The sequence below is a fragment of the Melospiza georgiana genome, chromosome 29 (assembly GCF_028018845.1).
Source record: "Melospiza georgiana isolate bMelGeo1 chromosome 29, bMelGeo1.pri, whole genome shotgun sequence".
Classification (NCBI taxonomy): Eukaryota; Metazoa; Chordata; class Aves; order Passeriformes; family Passerellidae; genus Melospiza; species Melospiza georgiana.
In genome coordinates this window covers 6,179,425-6,200,857 of record NC_080458.1, presented here as the reverse complement: position 1 = coordinate 6,200,857, position 21,433 = coordinate 6,179,425, and the positions used below count along the sequence as shown (strand labels likewise).

At 58.7% G+C, this 21,433-nt stretch overlaps 1 protein-coding gene across 1 annotated transcript; it reads left to right on the top strand.

Moving 5' to 3' along the window:
• Nucleotides 1-554: 554 nt before the first annotated feature.
• On the top strand, nucleotides 555-10,175 carry ENDOU (endonuclease, poly(U) specific). Its single transcript, XM_058042170.1, has 8 exons — nucleotides 555-627; nucleotides 5,343-5,477; nucleotides 6,591-6,762; nucleotides 6,841-7,040; nucleotides 8,275-8,388; nucleotides 8,575-8,681; nucleotides 9,289-9,431; nucleotides 9,991-10,175. The coding sequence occupies exons 1-8, from the start codon at nucleotides 570-572 to the stop codon at nucleotides 10,103-10,105; spliced, it is 1,044 nt and encodes a 347-aa protein (XP_057898153.1). The 5' UTR covers nucleotides 555-569; the 3' UTR covers nucleotides 10,106-10,175.
• The last annotated feature ends 11,258 nt before the right edge of the window (nucleotides 10,176-21,433 follow it).

The window sequence follows — 21,433 nt, the reverse complement described above, 5'->3', positions numbered from 1 at the left end:
CAGGGTGGGGAGGGGGGGGGACTGGGGGAACCCCAGTTCGGGACCCGGCTGTGCCCCCCGTTCTGGGGGGGGGGGGGGTGGGCAAAGCCCCCTGGGACCCTCCCCGCGCAGCCTGGGCCGCCCCCGGGGGTTGCGGAGCCAAGCCCGGGATTCTGGATTTACCGGCCCTCCTCCCACTGCGGGCAGCCTGTAATTAGCCGCGCGCCTAATGAGTTTTGGCCAAGTTGGGGTGCAGCCCGCCCGAGGAGCCCTCGCTGCCATCACGCCCCTCCCTCCTCCCCCCGTGGCACCCACAAAAAGCCGGGAGCAACGGGGAGCTGAGGCACTCCCGGCCCGATCCCGACCCGATCCCGGCACTCCCGATTCGATCCCGGCGCTCCCGACCCCATCCCGACGCTCCCGACCCCATCCCGGCGCTCCCGATTCGATCCCGGCGCTCCCGATTCGATCCCGGCGCTCCCGACCCCATCCCGGCACTCCCGACCCCATCCCGGCGCTCCCGATTCGATCCCGGCGCTCCCGACCCCATCCCGGCACTCCCGACCCCATCCCGGCGCTCCCGAGGGACGATGGAGCCCTGGATGCTCCTGCTGGGGGCAGGAATCGCCCTGGGCTGCGTGTCCGGCCGTGAGTAACCCGGGGGGCCTGTAGGGGATGGGGACCAGCAGCTCGATGCTACTGGGATGACTGGGATGGAGCCGCCCGGGCTCCGTGGGGCAAGGAGAAGGAGATTTTCAATGCTGGGAATGCAGCCCGGGCTGGGGGTGATTGTCCAGCTCCCCTGGCCCAGCAGTGGGGTCCGGCTGTGCCTGAGCCTGCCCTGGTCCTGCAAAGCTCGAGGAATGTTCTTCTGCCTCCTCCTTTCCATGGAAAAGCAGCTTGGGGTGTTTTCCAATCTCAATCCTGAATCCACCTTCCCCCCGTGGGGCAGCTCGGGTGGCAAACGCAGCCCAGCCCCAGCCCCGAGGTGCCCAGGGGGGCTCAGAGGGGTTCTGGGTTTAAGGATGAGCTCAGGGCCCCCAGGATTTGGCAGCCGGGATCCCACGGGGGTGAGGAGGCGCTGAGTTCTTGCACAAAGCCTGAACTGCGATGCCCTGGCGCTGAGGACGGGATTTCATCACCCCCGACGGCGCCAGGAGCTCGTATCTGATGGCCCAGGAGAGGATGAGTCCCCCTGGGATGAGAGATGAGCAGTTTTGCAAGGCCAGCTCACAGGAGAGGCTTCAAACCTGCGTGGGGCTGGGAGCAGGAGTTTCCAAACTCCTGAGCGAGTCCTGGCTTCTCACATTTCCCAAGTGAGTCCTGAGTTCCCAAACTCCTCTGTGAGTTCCCAAACCCCTGTGTGAGTTCCCAAATTTCCTGAGTCCTGAGTTCCCAAACTCCTCTGTGAATTCCCAAATTTCCTGTGTGAATCCTGAGTTCCCAAACTCCTCTGTCAGTTCCCAAATTTTCCATGTGAGTCCTGAGATCCCAAACTCCTCTGTGAGTTCCCAAATTTCCTGAGTGGATCCTGAGTTCCCAAACTCCTGTGTGAATCCTGAGTTCCCAAATTTCCCGTGTGAATCCTGAGTTCCTAAACTCCTGAACGAGTTCCTAAAGTCCTCTGTGAGTTTCCAAATTTCCTCTGTGAGTTCCCAAACTCCCACGTGAGTCCTGAGCTGTTCCAGAAGGCAAACCCTTGGTGAAGGTGCCTGGGGAGCTCGGCTGCCTCGTGGCCAGTCCTGGCCACCTGCAGGACCTGTCTGCTGGCCCTGGAACATCTCCACTTCTCCTGGTGTGGGCAGTGGGAGCTGATTTTCCCTGATTGTCCCCCAGGCAGGGCTCACCTGTGGGTTTGGAGGCAGGAGCTGAGGGTTTGGGAAGCTCAGGGCGTCCGCAGCTCTGTTCCAGGTCCCTTTGTCCTTCAGATGGTCCCTCCCGGAGCTGGGCTGGGTCTGGATTTGTGTTTTGCTGCAAGGTCCTGAGTCAGGCCAGGGGCTCGAGGACGCGGCTCTGGCTGAGCTGACTCATCCCCGTGCCCGAAAGCAAACTGGGAGCACTGGGAGAGCTCCGGCACCTCCCCAGAGCTCGGAGGATGGAGCTGGGCAGGGAACAACCCCCCCTCACCCTGGGCACCATGAGAGACAGAAATATTTCTGTGCTTTGTGCAGCCAGAGGAAATCGGGGGCAGGATCAGCCAAAAAATCTGGGGGCAGGATCAGCCAAAAACCCCGGGGTGGCTGAGTGTGGATGGGCCATGTCCTTCTGTACTTCTGTCCTCGTGTCCTTCTGTCCCAGGCCACCGCCCCTGTGGCGTTTCCAGCTTTCCCAAAAAAAGCTCTCCCAAAAAGATGAGGACCCTGCAGCGATTTAGGGTTGATTTAGGGATTTAGGGTTGATTTAGGGATTTAGTGTCGATTTAGGGTTGATTTAGGGATTTAGGGTTGATTTAGGGATTTAGGGTCGATTTAGGGATTTCGGGTCGTGTCTGAGTAAGAAGGAGGAGCAGTTCCCCTGCCCTGAGATCGCTCAGGTGCTCTGTGGCTTTTGGGATTTGGGAATCTAGGATTGGAGAATTTAGGATTTGGGATGATGCTGAGCCTGCCTTTCCCATCACCCCTCCGGGAACAGCTGAGGATGCTGCAGCGATTTAGGGTTGAGTTGGAGATTTAGGGATTTAGGGTCTATTTAGGGTTGATTTAGGGATTTAGGGTCGTGTGTGAGTGAGGAGAAGGAGCGGTTCCTCTGCCCTGAGACTGCTCAGGTGCCCCGTGGCATTGGGGATTTGTCACTGGGGATTGTGGATTTGGGATGATGCTGAGCCCGCCCCTCCAAGGGCTGAGTCAGGGTCGGGGCCCTGCCGGGACACGCTCGGGATGCTGTGACACTGCCGGGACACGCTCGGGATGCTGTGACAGCCCCAGGCCACTCGGGACTGGCACCAGAATGGGCTCAGCAGTGACGGGGCAGCGTGGGCAGCTCCTGCCTTGCACAATCCCGCCGGGATTGGGGCTGGAAAAGCAGCGATGAGCAAGCCAGGGGGGTTTATCCCAGTGCTGCTCACTGGGGCAATGGGGCTGGCGCTGGACTGGTCACACTGGGAGGGTCTGGGCAGTCCTGAGCCCCCCATCCATGGGGTGTCCCTGCCATGGAGGTTCTCCCAGCTCTTCTCAGGGGCTTCAGGAGACCCTCAAGACCCTCCCTGCTAAAATAATCCTGTTTAAAGGATTTACAGGGGATGGGAAGCCAGGAGGGAAAACCAAGACAGGAGCTGGGATTTGATGGGGAGAGGGAGCCAAGGGGTCCCTCAGCACCTGCAGGGCCAGGGTGACATCACCAGGCACAAATAATTGTGGTGAAGTGACAAAGGGGACAAACAAGGAGGGAAGGCAGTGGGAGTTTGATGCCACCCTCACGGCCTGGATGTCGCTGTCATCACCCAGGTGTCCCGGGACAGGATGAGGCACATCAGGATTTGCCCCGGGGCCACCTTTCACCCGGATTGGGCAAGGCCGCGGTGCCTCAGATGTCGGGAGATTGCAGCGGCTGTGCCAGGGAGGGCAACGCCCGCTGCTCCAGGGCTGCCTTTGCTGGGACAGGGACACCGTGTGGGACAGGGACGCCGTGTGGGACAGGGACAGCCTGTGGGGCAGGGACACCGTGTGGGACAGGGACACCATGTGGGACAGGGACACCGTGTGGGACAGGGACAGCCTGTGGGACAGGGACACTGTGTGGGACAGGGACACTGTGTGGGACAGGGACACCGTGTGGGACAGGGACAGCCGATGGGACAGGGACACCTCTGGGACAGGGACAGCCTGTGGGACAGGGACACCATGTGGGACAGGGACACCGTGTGGGACAGGGACAGCCTGTGGGACAGGGACACTGTGTGGGACAGGGACACCGTGTGGGACAGGGACACCTCTGGGACAGGGACAGCCTGTGGGACAGGGACACCGTGTGGGACAGGGACACCGTGTGGGACAGGGACAGCCTGTGGGACAGGGACACCGTGTGGGACAGGCACACCGTGTGGGACAGGGACAGCCTGTGGGACAGGGACACCGTGTGGGACAGGGACACCGTGTGGGACAGGGACAGCCTATGGGACAGGGACACCGTGTGGGACAGGGACACCGTGTGGGACAGGGACAGCCTGTGGGACAGGGACACCGTGTGGGACAGGGACAATGTGTGGGACAGGGCCACCGTGTGGGACAGGGACAGCCTGTGGGACAGGGACAATGTGTGGGACAGGGCCACCGTGTGGGACAGGGACACCGTGTGGGACAGGGCCACCGTGTGGGACAGGGACAGCCTGTGGGACAGGGACACCGTGTGGGACAGGGACAGCCTGTGGGACAGGGACACCGTGTGGGACAGGGACAATGTGGGACAGGGACAATGTGTGGGACAGGGACAGCCTGTGGGACAGGGACAGCCGATGGGGACAGGGACACTGTGTGGGACAGGGACACCATGTGGGACAGGGTCACCATGTGGGACAGGGACACCTCTGGGACAGGGACAGCCTATGGGACAGGGACACCGTGTGGGACAGGTACACCGTGTGGGACAGGGACAGCCTGTGGGACAGGGACACCTCTGGGACAGGGACAGCCGATGGGACAGGGACAGCCTGTGGGACAGGGACACTGTGTGGGACAGGGACACCGTGTGGGACAGGGACAGCCTGTGGGACAGGGACACCGTGTGGGACAGGGACACCGTGTGGGACAGGGACAGCCTGTGGGACAGGGACACTGTGTGGGACAGGGACAGCCGATGGGGACAGGGACACTGTGTGGGACAGGGACACTGTGTGGGACAGGGACATCCTGTGGGACAGGGACACCTCTGGGACAGGGACAGCCTGTGGGACAGGGTCACTTTGCAGCACAGGGCCACCCTTGTCCCTCTCAGAGTGTCCCTTGTCCCCTCCAAGGCTCCACAGCTGCTGTTTTCAGCTTTGCTTTGCGTCACCACGCAGGTGCTCAGCAGCTCGTTAGTTATGAACAGCTCGGGAAGGAGTTTTCCCAGTTTTCCCAGTTTTCCCAGTTTTCCCAGTTTTCCCAGCACGATGGAATGCGGCAACTCCTCCGGGGCACTGGGGCTCATCCCGGGATCCTGGGGTGAATCATGGGGAGCAATTCCCGGGGGCCGTTCCCCAGTGTCACCTTGAGGTAGTGACAAACACGGCCCGAGAGGAGCGACCCTGGTGACAAAGATCCCCAATGGCTCCTGGGCTGTGTGAGGCTGGCCCGGGAGGGGACAGAGGGTGACACGGGGACGCTCCAGGCTGGGGGTGGCCACACTCAGCCCCTCCTGAGTGCCACCCCCTGTTTGTGACCCCCCAGATCTGTACACAGCCCCCGACTCGTGCGAGGGACGCTGCGGGGAGCCCTTCAATGAGGAGGACGAGTGTCACTGTCACCCCGAGTGCGGGGCAGAGCACAACTGCTGCGAGGACCACGAGAGGCACTGCGGGCCCGGTGAGGGGGATTCGGGGTGTCCCGGGGGTGGTTCTGAGCCTCGGCAGGTCCCCGAGGTGTCCCCGAGGTGTCCCCAAGCCCTGAGCTCCTCTTCCTCTCTGCTCCACAGGTGGAGAAGGCGCTGAGGGTGGAGCTCGAAGCCGCGGTGAGTTTGGAGGGACGGAACCGTCCCCGGGTGTCTCGGGGTGTCCCCTCCATTCCTCGCGGTGTCACCGTCTGTTTCTGGATGTGTGTCCCCCGTTCCTCGGGGTGTCACCCTCGGGTGTCTCAGGGTGTCCCCCTCTATTCCTCAGGATGTCCCTTTTTACTTCTTGGGGTGTTCCCCCCATTCCTTGATGTGTCCCCCATTCCTCTGGGGATCCTGTCCCATTTCCATGGATCCTCTGGATACCTCTCACCTTTCCATGGATCCTCTGGATCCCCTTCACTTTTCCACGGATCCCAGAGCTGTCCCCAGCCCCTGCCTGTCCCCACAGGGACATCTTCCCCTTTCCATGGATTCTGCTGGATCCCCTCATTTTATCACGGATCTCCCTCACCTTTCCATGGATCCTCTGGATCTCCTCACTTTTCTATGGATCCTTCACCTTTCCACGGATCTTGCTGGTTCCCACTCACTTTTCCATGGATGCTCTGGATCTCCTTCACTTTTCCATGGATCCCCTCACTTTTCCATGGATCCTGCTGGATCCCCCTCACTTTTCCATGGATCCCCATCACTTTTCCATGGATCCCCTCACTTTTCCATGAATCCCTCTCACTTTTCCATGGATCCCCTCACTTTTCCATGGATCCCCTCACTTTTCCATGGACCCTCTCACTTTCCATGAATTCCCTCACTTTGCCTTGGATCTCCTCACTTTTCCATGGACTCCCTCACTTTTCCATGGATCCCTCTCACTTTTCCATTGATCCCTCTCAATGTTCTCCATTGATCTCCTCACTTTTCCATGGATCCCCTCACTTTTCCATGGATCCCCATCACTTTTCCATGGATCCCTCTCACTTTTCCATGGATCCCCTCACTTTTCCATGGATCCCCTCACCTTTCCACGGACCCCCCCCCCTTTCCCCGGAGCCCCGAGCCGTGCCCAGCCCCTGCTGTCCCCGCAGACGGATTCTCCAGCAGCAGCGGTTCCATCTCGGAGCAGGAGCTGCTGGAGCTCTCGGAGCAGCTCTACGGGCTGGACCACAACAAAGCCCGGCCCGGCGACATCGCCCTGAACCCGCAGCACCTGGCGGGCCCCGACGAGACCGGCGACAAGGAGGACCGGTCCCCGCAGCCGTGAGTGGCACCAGGAGGGACAACGGGGAGGGACAGCGGGCTGGGGAAGGAGCTGCAGTCCCAGCAATTCTCCCCCAGGCTCTACAAATACGTGAACGAGGCGCTCTTCTCCAAGCCCACCTACGCCAGCTTCATTAAGCTGCTGGATAATTACCAGAGGGCCACGGGCAGGGAGGAGGAGGTGACGGCCGAGGAGCTGCGGGAGCAGGAGCGGTTCCTCCAGGAGGTGATGGGAACGGAGCTGATGAAGAAACTCTTCGTGTTCCTGCAGGGGAAAAGTGAGTGTGGGGCAGGGCTGGGGAATGGGGGAATCCTAAAGGGAGACAGTCCAAAGCAGCACACTCCATTTTCAGGAGGCCTTTAAAATATTTTTTAAATTTAATTTTTAATTTTAATTAAATAATTAATATCATTAATGTAATTTTTTTTAATTTCAAAAACCCTGTTTTTATTTTAGCATGCATGCTTTTTACATATCCTTACACAACTCCTAAGTTTACACTTCGCTCATTGCTCACGAGACCCAAACAAAGTGCTCATTGCAATAATTGCAGGTTTCTCTTATTTATCCTTTTCTTTCTTGGTTTCTATGTCAACGACCTTGGTAGGAAATTCTTTCAGGGCTAAACACGGATCCTCTTATCAAACTTCTCTCTGGCTCACAGGAATCCCTGTAAACAAAACAGAACAAAAAAAAAAATCTCTTCCTCAACTCAGGTGTTTCTTATTTCTAATCCATGTTATGATATTTCACATTCAGACTCAGGTGTTTATTATTTATCCATGTTAGGATATTTTGCATTCATGTTCAAGTTCACATTCAGACTCAGGTGTTTATTGTTTCTAATTTATGTTAGGATATTTCACATTCAGACTCAGGTGTTTATTATTTATCCATGTTAGGATATTTTGCATTCATGTTCAAGTTCACATTCAGACTCAGGTGTTTATTGTTTCTAATCTGTGTTAGGATATTTCACATTCAGACTCAGGTGTTTATCATTTTTTACCCATGTTACAGTCTCACAGCAGTGAGTTCTGCAGTCCTTCATTAACCAGGCACAAAATGGCCAACAGTCTCTTGTTACAAGGTGTTTTAAGGCCAAACTATCTAATTAAGAAATGACACCTAAATTATTTTCACCTTTAACCCAATAACTAATCACTCAAAGTCCTCAATGCAGATTTTTCTGTCCAATTACAAAACACCACCCAAACCCATGAAGAAGAACAACCTAAAACCTCCATCTTGCTCCGTATTTATTTCTATATTCTAAACCCTTAAACTCTAAGTTTTCCACCCTGCGACATTACACACTCCCAATCAAACCACACACCCGTAATCCCGCTGCTATTAATTAATTTTGGAATTGATTGATAGCACTTCTCCACGGCCTCAGGTCAAGTGCAGTGCTCTCCTGGGGGTCAGAGTGTGTCACACAAAAAATCTGAATTTTCCAGCACCCAGACCCCCAACTCTGCCCCTCCTTGTGTCCCCTCCTTTCCCTGCAGATCGCTACAGCTCCGAGCAGGAGTTCCTGCAGGACCTGAACCAGATGTGGTTCGGTCTGTACTCCCGAGGGGACGGGGAGCGGGATTCCAGCGGCTTCGAGCACGTGTTCTCAGGTAGGTACAGCCCCGCCCCAATTTCCAGCACCTGTTCTCAGGTACAGCCCTGCCCGGGGTTCTCAGGTACAGCTTCCCCCAGGTGTTCTCAGGTACAGCCCTCCCCGGGCTGGTTTTGAGCTCCTGTTCTCAGGTACAGCCTTCCCTGCTCTGGGGGCTCATCCTGCTGTCCCCTCTGTGTTCCAGGGGAGGTGAAAAAGGGAAAAGTGTCTGGATTCCACAACTGGATCCGCTTCTACCTCCTGGAAAAGCAGGGCGTCCTCAACTACTTCAGCCACAACTTCGACGGGCCGGTGAGAGCTCGGGGGGCTGGGGATGAACCCCCAGATCAGGGGGGCTCCCATGGGGATGAACTCCCAGATCAGGGGTGTCCCACAGGGATGAACCCCCAGATCAGGGGTGCACACATGGGGATGAACCCCCAGATCAGGGGTGCACACATGAGGATGAACCCCCAGATCAGGGGGGCTTTCATGGGGATGAACCCCCAGATCACGGGTGTCCCACAGGGATAAACCCCCAGATCAGGGGTGCACACATGGGGATGAACCCCCAGATCAGGGGTGGTCCCCCTGCCCCATCCCCACTGCAGGGTGGGAAGGGCCAGAACCCCCCATGCCAGGGGCAGGAGGGGCTCCCAAACCTTGAGGGGGAGATTTGGGGCTGGGGGGCTCTGCTGGGACCCCCCAACCTGGCCAGGAGCTGCTCTGGACCCTCCCTGGAGGGGCTGGGGGGGATCTCCACCCTGCTGAGCCCAAACCCCTCTCCCCCAGTGGGACACGTACCCCAATCCAGGACCCCCAACCCAGCTGGGACTGCTCTGGATCCCCCTGGAGGGGCTGGGGGGTTCCTGGGCTGGGGGGATCCCCACCCTGCTGAGCCCAAACCCCTCTCCCCCAGTGGGACACGTACCCCGACGTGCTGGGGCTCCAGTTCAGCTGGGACGGCTTCTACAAGGAGGTGGGCTCGGCTTTCATCGGCTGCAGCCCCGAGTTCGAGTTTGGCCTCTACACCCTCTGCTTCCTCGCGCGGCCCGGCCGGGCGTGAGTGCTGACCCCTGCGTCCTTCTGTCCGTCCTGTGTCCCTCTGTCCGTCCTGTGTCCTTCTGTCCGTCCTGTGTCCCTCTCTGCCCATCCTGAGTCCTTCTCTGTCCATCCTGAGTCCTTCTCTGTCCATCCCAAGTCCCTCTGTCCATCCTGAGTCCTCTCTATCCATTCTGTGTACTTGTGTCCTTCTGTCCATCCTGTGTCCCTCTGTCCATCCCAAGTTTGGCCCTGGGGCCAGCGGGACCTCCCTGAGCCCCATCAGGGCTGAGGCTGGCCCTGAACTTGGGGAGGGATGGGATGGGGATGGGATTTATGGGATGGGATGGAAATGGAAATGGAAATGGAAATGGAAATGGAAATGGAAATGGAAATGGAAATGGGGATGGGGATGGGGATGGAACAGCATTGCCTGGGGACACCGAGAGCACCCTGGAGATGGGGCTGTGGGATGAGGGGCTCAGGGCTGGAGCACCGTGCCTGTGGGGACACCAAGACACCCACGCCTGTGGGGCACAGACCCAGATCAGGGTGGTGACAGGCGTTGGTGTCCCCACAGATGCCACCTGAGCCTGGGCGGGCACCGCCTCAGTGTGCAGACCTACCCCTGGAGCAAGACCACCTATGATGGCGGCCGGAGATTCATCGCCACCGCCTACGTGATGTCACCCTGAGCCGTGACGTCACCCTGAGGATGACGTCACCCTGAGTGGTGTCACCCTGAGGGGGCTCGGGGGGCCGCGGGACGGGAGCGGCCGCACTGAGGGCCTGGCCCGGGAGGGGTGGCAGGGACCGAATGAGGGGACCCCCACGAGGGGACCCCCCCACGAGGGGACACCCCCAGACCCCGCCGCGTGTGGCAGGCCCAGGCTCGGAAGGGAAGAAGGGAAGGGAAGGATTTGGCACGGAAAGGAGGATCCTGAGCGGAATAAACACTGCCCTGGCTGGAGGAGCACTGGGTTCGGGGTGTCCTTAGAGCAGCCCCCCCTTTATTCCCCTCCCCGCGCCCCATTTCTCCCTCTCTGAGCCCCCCGAGGCTTTGTCCCCCCCAGACCCGGCTGCTCCCGGGTCCCCTGGAGCCCCTCCCCGGGAATTCGGCTCTGCCCCAGCCCAGCTGAGCTCTCCCCGGGGCCGCGGCTCCCCAGAGCCCCCAAATCCCCCGGGCTGGGGCTGCTCGGGGCTGCAGCTGCTCCAGCACCGCCCCCGGGGGCTCCAAGCAGAGCCCGGGGGGCAGCGGGACCCCCAGGCCGGACCCCCGGGCTGTGGAGATGAGACCCCACTGTCAGGACAAGCCCCGAGGCACCGGGACCCCCCAAAACCCCTTCTCCTGCTCACCCCTGGATTTGGGGGGTCCCAAGGTGGGGGTGACAGCCACCAGCTCCCCCCGCTGTCCCCAGCCCCTCCTCCTGCATCCCCGAGCTGTGGAGATGACACCCCACACTCGGGACAAGCCCTGAGGCACCGGGACCCCCCAAAACCCCTTCTCCCGCTCACCCCCGGATTTGGGGGGGTCCCAAGGTGGGGAGGGGTGACAGCCACCAGCCCCCCCCTTGTCGCCATCCCCTCCTCCTGCATCCCCGAGCTGTGGAGATGACACCCCACACTCGGGACAAGCCCCCTGCCCACCCTGAGACACTGAGACCCCCCAACACCCCTTCTCCCACTCTCCCCCAGATTTGGGGGGTCCCAAGGTGGGGAGGGGTGACAGCCACCAGCCCCCCCCGCTGTCCCCGTCCCCCCCTCCTGCAGGCGCGGCCGGGGGGTCCCAGGGCGGGGAGCTCGGAGCTCGGAGCCGCTGACAGATGGTCCCGGGCAGGGCTGGCGGGCCCCGCGCCATCTGCCGGGGGTCACGGGTGACCCCGAACCCCGCGCGGGGAGGGGGCGATGCCGCAGCGTGATTTATAGAAATGCGCTGGGAAAGCGGGGAGGGGGCGGCTCTGGGGGGACACGGGGTGTCCCCGCAACCGGGGTGACACGGGGGGTGACGCTGGGGAGTGACACTGGGGTGACACGGGGGTGACGCTGGGGAGTGACACTGGGGGTGACACGGGGTGGGACACGGGGTGGGACACGGGGGTGACACTGGGGTGACACGGGGTGTGACATGGGGGGATACGGAGTGGGGCACGGGGGGTGACATGGGGTGGGACACGGGGGTGACACAGGGGGTGATATAGGGGTGACACGGGGGGTGATATAGGGGTGGGACACGGGGGTGACACGGGGGTGACATGGGGTGACACGGGGGGTGACATGGGGGTGTCATGGAGGTGACATGATGGTGACACTGGGGGTGACACGGGGGTGACACGGAGTGGGACACGGGGGCTGACACGGGGGCTGACATGGGGTGACACGGGAGCTGACATAGGGTGACACGGGGGGTGACACGGGGGTGACACGGGGCTGACATGGGGTGACACGGGTCTCTTGGAGGGGTCCTGCCAGCGGCTCCCGCAGCGCCCCGGGTGCCAAACCTCACCCTCGGTGGTGCCAAACGAACCCGGTGCCCCCAGGGTGACACCGAGCGCTGGGAAATCGCTCCCGTCTCGGACAGAGCGGGAGATAATACAGAAACACAAAATATATAATAATTATATTAAAATATATAATACATTAAAATATATAATATATAAAATATAAAAATTAAATTATACATAAAATATTTACAGTAATATATGGCAATAAAAATATATATTTATACATAATAATACAGGATATCTGTATGTGCTATAAATATATTTTATCCAATCACCTATTATACTCGATGGTGCATTTACATATTTTATATGTATTTCTACACAAATTAGATCCCATATAATAAGTTTTTTTCGTATATTTATGTACTATTATCTATACATTATACTAATTATTTATTACATATATTAGTTATGATACCATTATTTATTAAATTATTGATGCATTACATTATATAAAAATATGTATTTTTGTATCTATATATAAGTATATTAAAACCACATATAAGTATATTTTATATATATGTAATATTTATATATAAGTACATATTTATATATATTATATAAATAAATATTTTATATATAGATACATTAATAAATGAATTTTATATATTTTATATATAATATATATTTATATATATAAATATATATCTTCATATAAAATTTTATTTATTTATTTATTTATTTATTATATAAATAAATATACTTTAATACATTATTAATAAATATATTTTATATAGGTGTATTAAAACATATATATACATATATGTATAAAAGTATGTTAAATATATATACTATATATACATATATGCATATATATACATATATATATATACACACATATATATACATATATATATGTATATATGTATATATGTATATATATACATATATATATACATATATATATATACATATATACATACATATATATATATATATACATATATATATTTAAAAAATATTTTAAAATCTATATTTAACATCTTTTATCTATGAAAACCACGCTCCTAAAGCCGCGCATTCCATTCCCTGTTCCCCGGGCAGTTCGCAGCCGTGTGGGGATGGGGATGACGCCGCGCTGGGTAAAGAGACGAACCCGAGCGAGGGCAGGGCAGGAGGGGAGGGGCAGGTGCGGCCGAGCTGCCCCCGGCCATCTGCTGCCAGCGCTGCCCCCCGGGACCCCCAGATCCTCCTCGGGGCCCCCCCAGCCCCGCGCGGCTCTCGGGGGTCCCGGCCCCACCTGAGGCAGCCCCGCTCCTGCATCCCCTGCGCTCCCCTCGAAGCGCTCGCTGTGTGCTTTTTCCCGTTTTCCCCGTGTTTTCTTGGGTTTTTTTCCCCTTTTTTCCCTGTTTTCTTGGATTTTTCCCTGTTTTTCCTTCTTTTCTTGGGGTTTTCCCCCGTATTTTCTTGGTTTTTTTCCCCGCTTCCCCCGTGGTTTCTTGGGTGATTTTTTTCCCTCATTTTCCCTTGGGTTTTTTTCCCCGCTTCCCCTGTGTTTTCTAGGGTGTTTTTTTCCTCGTTTTCCCTTGGGGGTTTTCCCCGTTTTCCCCCGTGTTTTCTCAGAATTTTTTCCTCTCATCTTTCTCCATGTTTTATTGGGTTTTTTTCCCAGGGATTTTCCCTCGATTTTCTCCATGTTTTATTGCGTTTTTCCCCTCTTGTTTTCTTGGGGTTTTTTCCCCTTTTCCCCCATTTTCCCCAGTGTTTTATTGCGTTTCCCCCCCTTGTTTTCTTGGGTTTATTCCCCATTTCCCCCATGTTTTATTTCCCTTCCCCTCCGCTTGTTTTCTTGGGTTTATTCCTCCTTTTCCCAATGTTTCATTGGGTTTCTCCACCCTTTGTTTTATTGGGGTTTTTCCCCATTTGCCCAATGTTTTATTGGGTTTTTCCCCCGTTTTCCCAATATTTTATTGTGTTTTTCGCTGTGTTTTTTGGGATTTTTCCTGTTTCCCCTGTGTTTCCCCCGGTCCAGCGCCAGCAGAGATCCCTGAGAGACCCCAGGGACACAGGAGAGACCCCCGATGGTTTTAGGAGAAATTCGGAATATTCGGGGTCCCATCCCGAGGGATCCCCGCGGTATTCACCCCGGGCAGCCCAGTGAGGATGAGGAGGAGGATGAGGAGGGGGTGTGCTAAACCATTTAGGGCCCTGGAGCTCCTCATGCATGGCAGGCGACGGGATCTGCAGCTGGATCCAGCCCTGGAGCGGCACCGCTGGGACCATCCCTAAAAACCGCTGTGGTCATCCCAAAAACCTCTGGGATAATTCCAAAAAACCTCTGGGACCCTCCCTAAAAACCACTGGGACTATTCCCAAAAAACCTCTGAGATAATCCCAAAAAACCTCTGGGCTGATCCTAAAAAACCACTGGCACCATCCCAAAAAACCACTGGGACCATCCCTAAAAAACCGCTGGGACAATCCCCAAAAACCATCCCAAAAAACCACTGAGCTGATCCCAAAAAAACACTGGGCCCATCCCTGAAAACCACTTGGGCCATCCCAAAAAACCATCCCAAAAAACCACTGAGCCGATCCCAAAAACCACTGGGACAGTCCCAAAAACCCCAGGGGGGATTCCTGCGTTTGGGAACTCCCCAGGAATCTCAGCACCCTCCGGCACAGCCCTGAGCACCAAATTCATGGAGAAATGACCCCAAAATCCCAGTCCTGAGCTGGGAGGGAGCCCCCCGGAGCATCCCCCGGCCTGGGGGTGCAGACCAGGGGGAAGGGTTGGGCCCCGCAATCCCAGGGTTTTGTTTGGGATCTCAGGATTTTGGGATCCCGGGTTTTTGGAATCCCAGGTTTTTGGGATCCCAGGGTTTCGGGATCCCAGATTTTTGGGATCTCAGATATTTGGAATCCCAGGATTTTGGGATCCCAGGATTTTGGATCCTGGGTTTTGGGGATCCCAGGTTTTTGGGATCTTGGGTTTTTGGGATCCCAGGTTTTCGGATCCTGAGTTTTTGGAATCCCAGGTTTTTGAGATCTCAAGTTTTTGGGATCCCAGGTTTTTGGGATCTCAGGTTTTGGGGATTCCAGGTTTCTGGGGTCCCAGGTTTTTGGGATTTCAGGGTTTTTGGAATCCCAGGATTTTGGGATCCTGGGTTTTTGTGATCTCAGGATTTTGGAATCCCAGGCTTTTGGGATCTCAAGTTTTTGGGATCCCGGGTTTTTGGGATCTCGGGTTTTTGGGATCTCAGGTTTTTGAGATTCCAGGTTTCTGGGGTCCCAGGTTTTTGGGATTTCAGGGTTTTTGGAATCCCAGGATTTTGGGATCCTGGGATTTTGGATCCTGGGGTTTTGGGATCCCAGGTTTTTGGGATCTTGGGTTTTTGGGATCTTGGGTTTTTGGGTCCCGAGTTTTTGGAATCCCAGGTTTTTGAGATCTCAAGTTTTTGGGATCCTGGGGTTTTGGGATCTCAGGTTTTTGGGATTCCAGGTTTCTGGGGTCCCAGGTTTTTTGGGATTTCAGGGTTTTTGGAATCCCAGGCTTTTGGGATCTCAGGGTTTTGGGATCCCGGGTTTTTGGGGTGGCAAACCCAGGGATTTACCCCGGGGATGGAAGGGGTGGTGAAGGCAGATCAGAGCCCCCCCAGACCCCCCAGCAGCGCTGGCAGCTGGGCCGGGGTCCCCCGGAGCCGGGGGTTAATGAGGGAGCGGCAGCCGTTGGTCCCAGATGGACCCGGGCACGGGGAGGGGGCGGCTCCTGCGGGGTCCCGCCCGCATTTTGGGGCGGGGGGAGGGCGCTGGTCCCCCTCCCCATCCCTCCCTTTCCAGGGGCTGGTCCGAGGATGGAACAACCACGAAACCAAACCCTGGGGGCCTCCAGCACCCCAAACCTTGTCCCTGGGAGTCCCAACACCCCAAATTTCATCCTCCGGGGGTCCCAACACCCCAAACCTTGTCCCCAGGGGTCTCAGCACCCCAAATTTCGTCCTCCGGGGCATCCAGCACCCCAGATTTATCCCTCAAGGGCTCTGACACCCCACAGTGCATCTTCTGAGAGGTCTTGGGGATGCCCAGGTGGTGCCGGGGATGCCCAGGGGGTTTCAAGGATGCCGAGGACGCCGAGGGGGTACCAGGGATGCCCAGGCAATCCTGGAGATGCCCGAGGGGTACTGGGGATGTCCAGGGAGTGCCGGGGATGCCCACATGGTTCCAGAGATGCCCAGGGGATCCCAAGGATGCCGAGGAGGTGCCAAAGACGTCCCGGCTATCCCGGGGATGGCCAGGGGGTGCCAGGGATGCCCAGGGGGTGTCGAGGATGCCAAGGAGGTTCCGGGAATGCCCAGGGGGTACCGGGGATGCCCGGGAGGTGCCCGCACCACCGGGCACCCACGGCGGGGTCGCGTCCGTTGCCCCCGCGCTGCCGCCCGTGTCCCGCAGCCCCCGGGGCCCCCCGGGCACCCCGGAGCCGCCGCCGGGAGCAGCGCGGAGCGGCCGCAACTGTTCCCCGGCGGGCGCAGCCCCCGCTAATCCAATCCATCAGGGGGGTAATGAGCTATGAAAGTGTGGATTCAATTAAGGGGGATTGCGGCGGGAGGCAGCGCCCGGCGGCAGACGGCGAAAGGAGCCCGGCTCCCCTCTGAAAGGCTCCATCTGTGCCGCCGGGGCCCCTTTGTGCTCCCTGAAAGCGCCGCGCGGCCACAAAAGGCGCCGCGTCCCCGCCGGCCGAGGCTGCGGTGATTCCCCCGGGGGGAAACTGAGGCACGGGAGAGGAGCTCGTGGAGGGTTTGGGGGGAAATGGACGAACGGGGGCTCGGTGCTGGTTCGGTTCAGGGTCTGGTGTCGGTTTACGGGGATTTGGTGGGAATCGGCAAAGCCAGGGTTCTCCAATCCAGGGGTGGGCTGGGAGGGATTTGAAGCCCAGGCAGTGCCACCCCTGCAGGGTCACAGGGTCACCTCCCCTTGTCCCTCCGAGTGCTCTGGTACTGCCAGGGACCCTCCGGGCACCCCGTGCCAGGCCCTCCCCACCCCACATTTCTCCCCACATCCCCTCTCTGCCTCCCCCCGACTCGTTTGGGCTGCAAACGCCCCCGAGGCCTCCCCAGCTCCCCCCATGGCAACTTGGGAGGGATTGGCGCGGGGACGAGTTTAAAGATGGGATTATTGCTGTACAAATTCTGATTAAAGCGTCCCCAAACCCTCCCGCAACATCGCTAAGCCGAGCTCTAATCTCGCCCGAGCAGAGACTTCGTCAATAACTCCAAATCTCCACGCTGTTGGTTTATCTGGCGCGGATTAAGCGGGAGCTCCCTGAACTTGGATCAGAGCACAAAAACCACCCCGAATCGGGGTTTGGGGCACTTTGCCTTGGCAGCTGCCAGCTCACGAGTCCCTGGCAGGGATTCCTGGGGTGTCCAGCACTGGGAGGGCTCCGGGGATGTCCCGGGATAGGGAGAACAGCCCTGGTGTCACCCCTGCCCTGGTGGGGTTGGGGACAGCTCTGGTGCCAGCCTGCGGTGGCATCACAAGGGACAAGTCCTGTCCTGGCTGGGGACTGTGGCATGCAGGGGATGGACGGATGGATGGAAGGACAGAGGGAGGGAGGGAGGGGTGGCTGGACAGACGGACGGATGGATGGATAGAATCCATGGATGTATGGATGGATGGACAGACACAGGAACGGACACTGGGACGGACGGACGGACGGACGGACGGATGGATGGACACAAGGACAGACACAGGGATGGACACTGGGATGGATGGTTGGACAGACAGACAGATGGATGGATAGAATCCATGGATGGATGAGTGGACAAGGATGGATGGATGGATGGACAAATGGAAGGAGGGATGGAATCCATGGATGGATGGATGGATGGACGGACACAGGGATGGATAGAATCCATGGATGGATGGCTGGACAGACAGACGGATGGATAGAATCCATGGACGGACAGACAGACAGACTGATGATGCCGCACACCCCACACAGGATCCCCCACCCTCACATCCTCACCCAGCACCAACTCCTCAAGCTGCTGGAGAGAAGGAACCGCCCCTGAACCCACCAGGGTGACAGTGACGGGGGTTTGCACCTGGGGGTCACAGCCTTGCATGACCCCGTTTAACCCCTGCATCCCCGGAGTGCCACCACCACCTCCACCTCTGTCCCTGGATGCCCACAGTGCCACCACCTCCGTCCTCCCTGGATGCCCACAGTGCCACCACCTCTGTCCTCCCTGCATCCCCAGAGTGCCACCACCTCTGTCGTCTCTGGATCCCCACAGTGCCACCACCTCTGTCCTCCCTGCATCCCCAGAGTGCCACCACCTCTGTCCTCCCTGGATGCCCACAGTGCCACCACCTCTGTCCTCCCTGCATCCCCAGAGTGCCACCACCTCCATCCTCCCTGGATGCCCACAGTGCCACCACCTCTGTCCTCCCTGCATCCCCAGAGTGCCACCATCTCCTCCGTCCTCCCTGGATGCCCACAGTGCCACCATCTCCTCTGTCCTCCCTGGATGCCCACAGTGCCACCATCTCCCTTCTCCGGGACCACGGCGGCTCCTCTGCCCCCTCCAATCCGCAGGAAAAGTTCGTTTGCCAAAATCCGCCGTCCCCACGGGGAAAAGACGATTAAGTCGAGAGCCCCGAGCCCGATCTCCCGGCTTAGCGGGAAAATCCGCGCGGTTTCCCGAGCCGGCCACATTAGGAGCTCCTGGCGGGCGGTGTTATCAGATTACAGACAAATATCAGAATTACAGCCCTGAAAGCCGGGCTTTAGGGGGGCTTAGCAATTATCCAGCCCTGGGCAGCCCCACCCTGCCGGGGAAACCAGGGCGAGCCCGAGATGAGACCCCCGGGGCTGGGGGATGGTCCCAAACGGGGGAGGGGGGACAGGGAGTCCCCTCTGGGGGTCAGGGAGTCCTTCCATGGGTCAGGGAGTCCTTCCATGGGTCAGTGTCCCCTCAATGGGTCAATGTCCCCTCCATGGGTCAGGGTGTCCCTCCATGGGTCAGGGTGTCCCTCCATGGGTCAGAGTGTCCCTCCATGGGTCAGGATGTCCCTCTATGGGTCAGCATCCCCTCCATGGGTCAGGGTGTCCCTCCATGGGTCAATGTCCCCTCCATGGAGCAGGGTGTCCCCTCCATGGGTCAGAATGTCCCTCCATGGCTCAGGATGTCCCTCCATGGGTCAGGATGTCCCTCCATGGGTCAGGGTGTCCCTCCATGGGTCAGGGTGTCCCCTCCATGGGTCAATGTCCCCTCCATGGAGCAGGGGGTCCCCTCTGTGGGTCAGGCTGGACCCCCCAATGCCCCTCCCAAGAATTCCCCAGGTGGGATGGAGGAGAAGCCGCCCCCCAACCAAACCCTGCCCCACCTATGGAACCCCTGGGGGGGCTGTGGGGTGTCCAGGGACCCCCAGAGGGGATGAGGGACCCTCCCCACGACCCCCGAGCTGGGCACAGTGAGCGCACCCACCCTCAGCTCCTCAGCAGTGCCGCCCCCCTGCCCTGGTGTCCTGTGGGGACACGGGGACAGCCCCACCCCCGGGTGCTCCGCGCCCCCTCCCCACGCAATCCGAGGGCCAGCTGTGCCCTGGCAGCGCGGGCCTGGCACGGCTCCTGCCCTGCTGGCACGGGCCGGGGCCGCTGCGAGGGCGCACACGTGCCCGGGGGAGCTGGCACCGAGCGGGGCTTGGCCCCCGGCCAGCGGCACAGGGGCCGGGGCACAGCTGGACCCTGGGCCCGGCGGGCAGAGACCGCTGTGCCCGGCCCGGGGCATCACTTGGGGAGGGGTCCCGATGGCATCGCGGGGGGACAAGGGGGCGTGGGGGTGCCCGACATGGAGCTGTGGGTGCGTGGGGAGGCTCACAGGGGTGTCCCAGCCCGGGGGTTCTGTCCCAGCCCCCTGTTTGTGTCCCAGCCCGGGGTTTTTGTCACATCCCGGGGTTTCTGTCACAGCCCCCTGTTTGTGTCACATCCCGGGGTTTGTGTCCCAGCCCCCTGTTCCTGTCCCTGCCCCCTGTTCCTGTCCCTGCCCCCTGTTCCTGTCACAGCCCCCTGTTTGTGTCACAGCCCCCTGTTTGTGTCACAGCCCTGTTTGGTGTCCCCTGTTCGTGTCCCTCCTTGCCCACGCGGCCGGGTGACACCTTGGTGTCCCGTGTCCCCCCCACTTCTCCTGGAGCAGGGCAGGCCGAGCCCCCTCCCAGATAAACCCATCCCAGGTAAACCCATCCCAGGTAAACCCATCCCAGGTAAACCCATCCCAGGTAAACCCATCCCCGGCAGTTCCACCCCCGCCCTGCGCATCCCCATCCCTGTCCCCAAATCCATTTTTTGGGGACACACGAGGTCCATCCCAGGCAGATCCATCCCAGGCAGTTCCATCCCCGCTCTGCACATCCCCATCCCTGTCCCCAAATCCCTTTTTTTGGGGGACACACGAGGTCCATCCCAGGTAAACCCATCCCCGGCAGTTCCATCCCCGCTCTGCACATCCCCGTCCCCAAATCCCTTTTTCTGGGGACACACGAGTCTCCTCCCGCTGTCCCCCCGCCCATTCCCGGCCCCGCAGGGCCCCCCCGGCCCGGCTGCAGCTGCGGGGGCCCCCGGAGAGCCCCCCGCCCTCAGCCCGAGGCGGGCGCAGCTTGCGGGGCCGAGCGGCGGCGGCTCCCCCGGGCTCCGGCACAGCCGGCGCGGGGCCGGGGGACAGCGGGGACGGCGGGGAGGGACACGAGCGGGGTCCCCGTGAGAGGGGACACGGGGGGGACGCGCCCCCACGGCCGCCAGACGCTGCCGAGGGGTCGGGGCGCAGCTGGGGAGGGACGGGGGGGACGCGGGGAGGGGAGATGGGGTGAAGTCAGGACGGCCGCGTCCCTTCCGTGAGGCTTTTGGGACAAATTTCAGCTCCCCAGAATGTCCCTGTGCTCCCAGGGTTGTCCTGCAGCCCCATTCCTGGTACCCAAATCAATTCTGGGACCCCCAGGACTGTGCTCTGCCCCATTCCTGAGACCCCAGATACCCCTGGTACCCCCAGGGCTGTCCTGAACCCCCATTCCCGGTACCCCAAATCAGCCCTGGTACCCCCAGGGCTGTCCTGAACCCCCATTCCTGGTACCCCCAGGGCTGTCCTGAACCCCCATTCCCGGTACCCCAAATCAGTCCTGGTACCCCCAGGGCTGTCCTGAACCCCCATTCCTGGTACCCCAAATCAGCCCTGGGACCCCCAGGGTTCTGCTCTGCCCCATTCCTGGTACCCCAAATCAGCCCTGATACCCCCAGGGTTCTGCTCTGCCCCATTCCTGGTACCCCAAATCAGCCCTGGGACCCCCAGGGCTGTCCTGAACCCCCATTCCCGGTACCCCAAATCAGCCCTGGGATCCCCAGGGCTGTCCTGAACCCCCATTCCCGGTACCCCAAATCAGCCCTGGTACCCTCAGGGTTCTGCTCTGCCCCATTCCTGGTACCCCAAATCCCCCCAACCCCACAGAGCCCCACTTCAAGGTCAGGGATCCCGTCTGGACCCCAGCACAGGGGGCTCGGATCCTCTGGCAGCCCCCCACCCTCACCCC

Coding starts and splice junctions, on each gene's coding strand:
- ENDOU (XM_058042170.1), top strand. CDS start 570: ATGGAGCCCTGGATGCTCCTGCTGGGGGCAGGAATCGCCCTGGGCTGC. Junction 5,478..6,590: donor CGAGAGGCACTGCGGGCCCG/GTGAGGGGGATT, acceptor CTGTCCCCGCAG/ACGGATTCTCCAGCAGCAGC. Junction 6,763..6,840: donor GAGGACCGGTCCCCGCAGCC/GTGAGTGGCACC, acceptor ATTCTCCCCCAG/GCTCTACAAATACGTGAACG.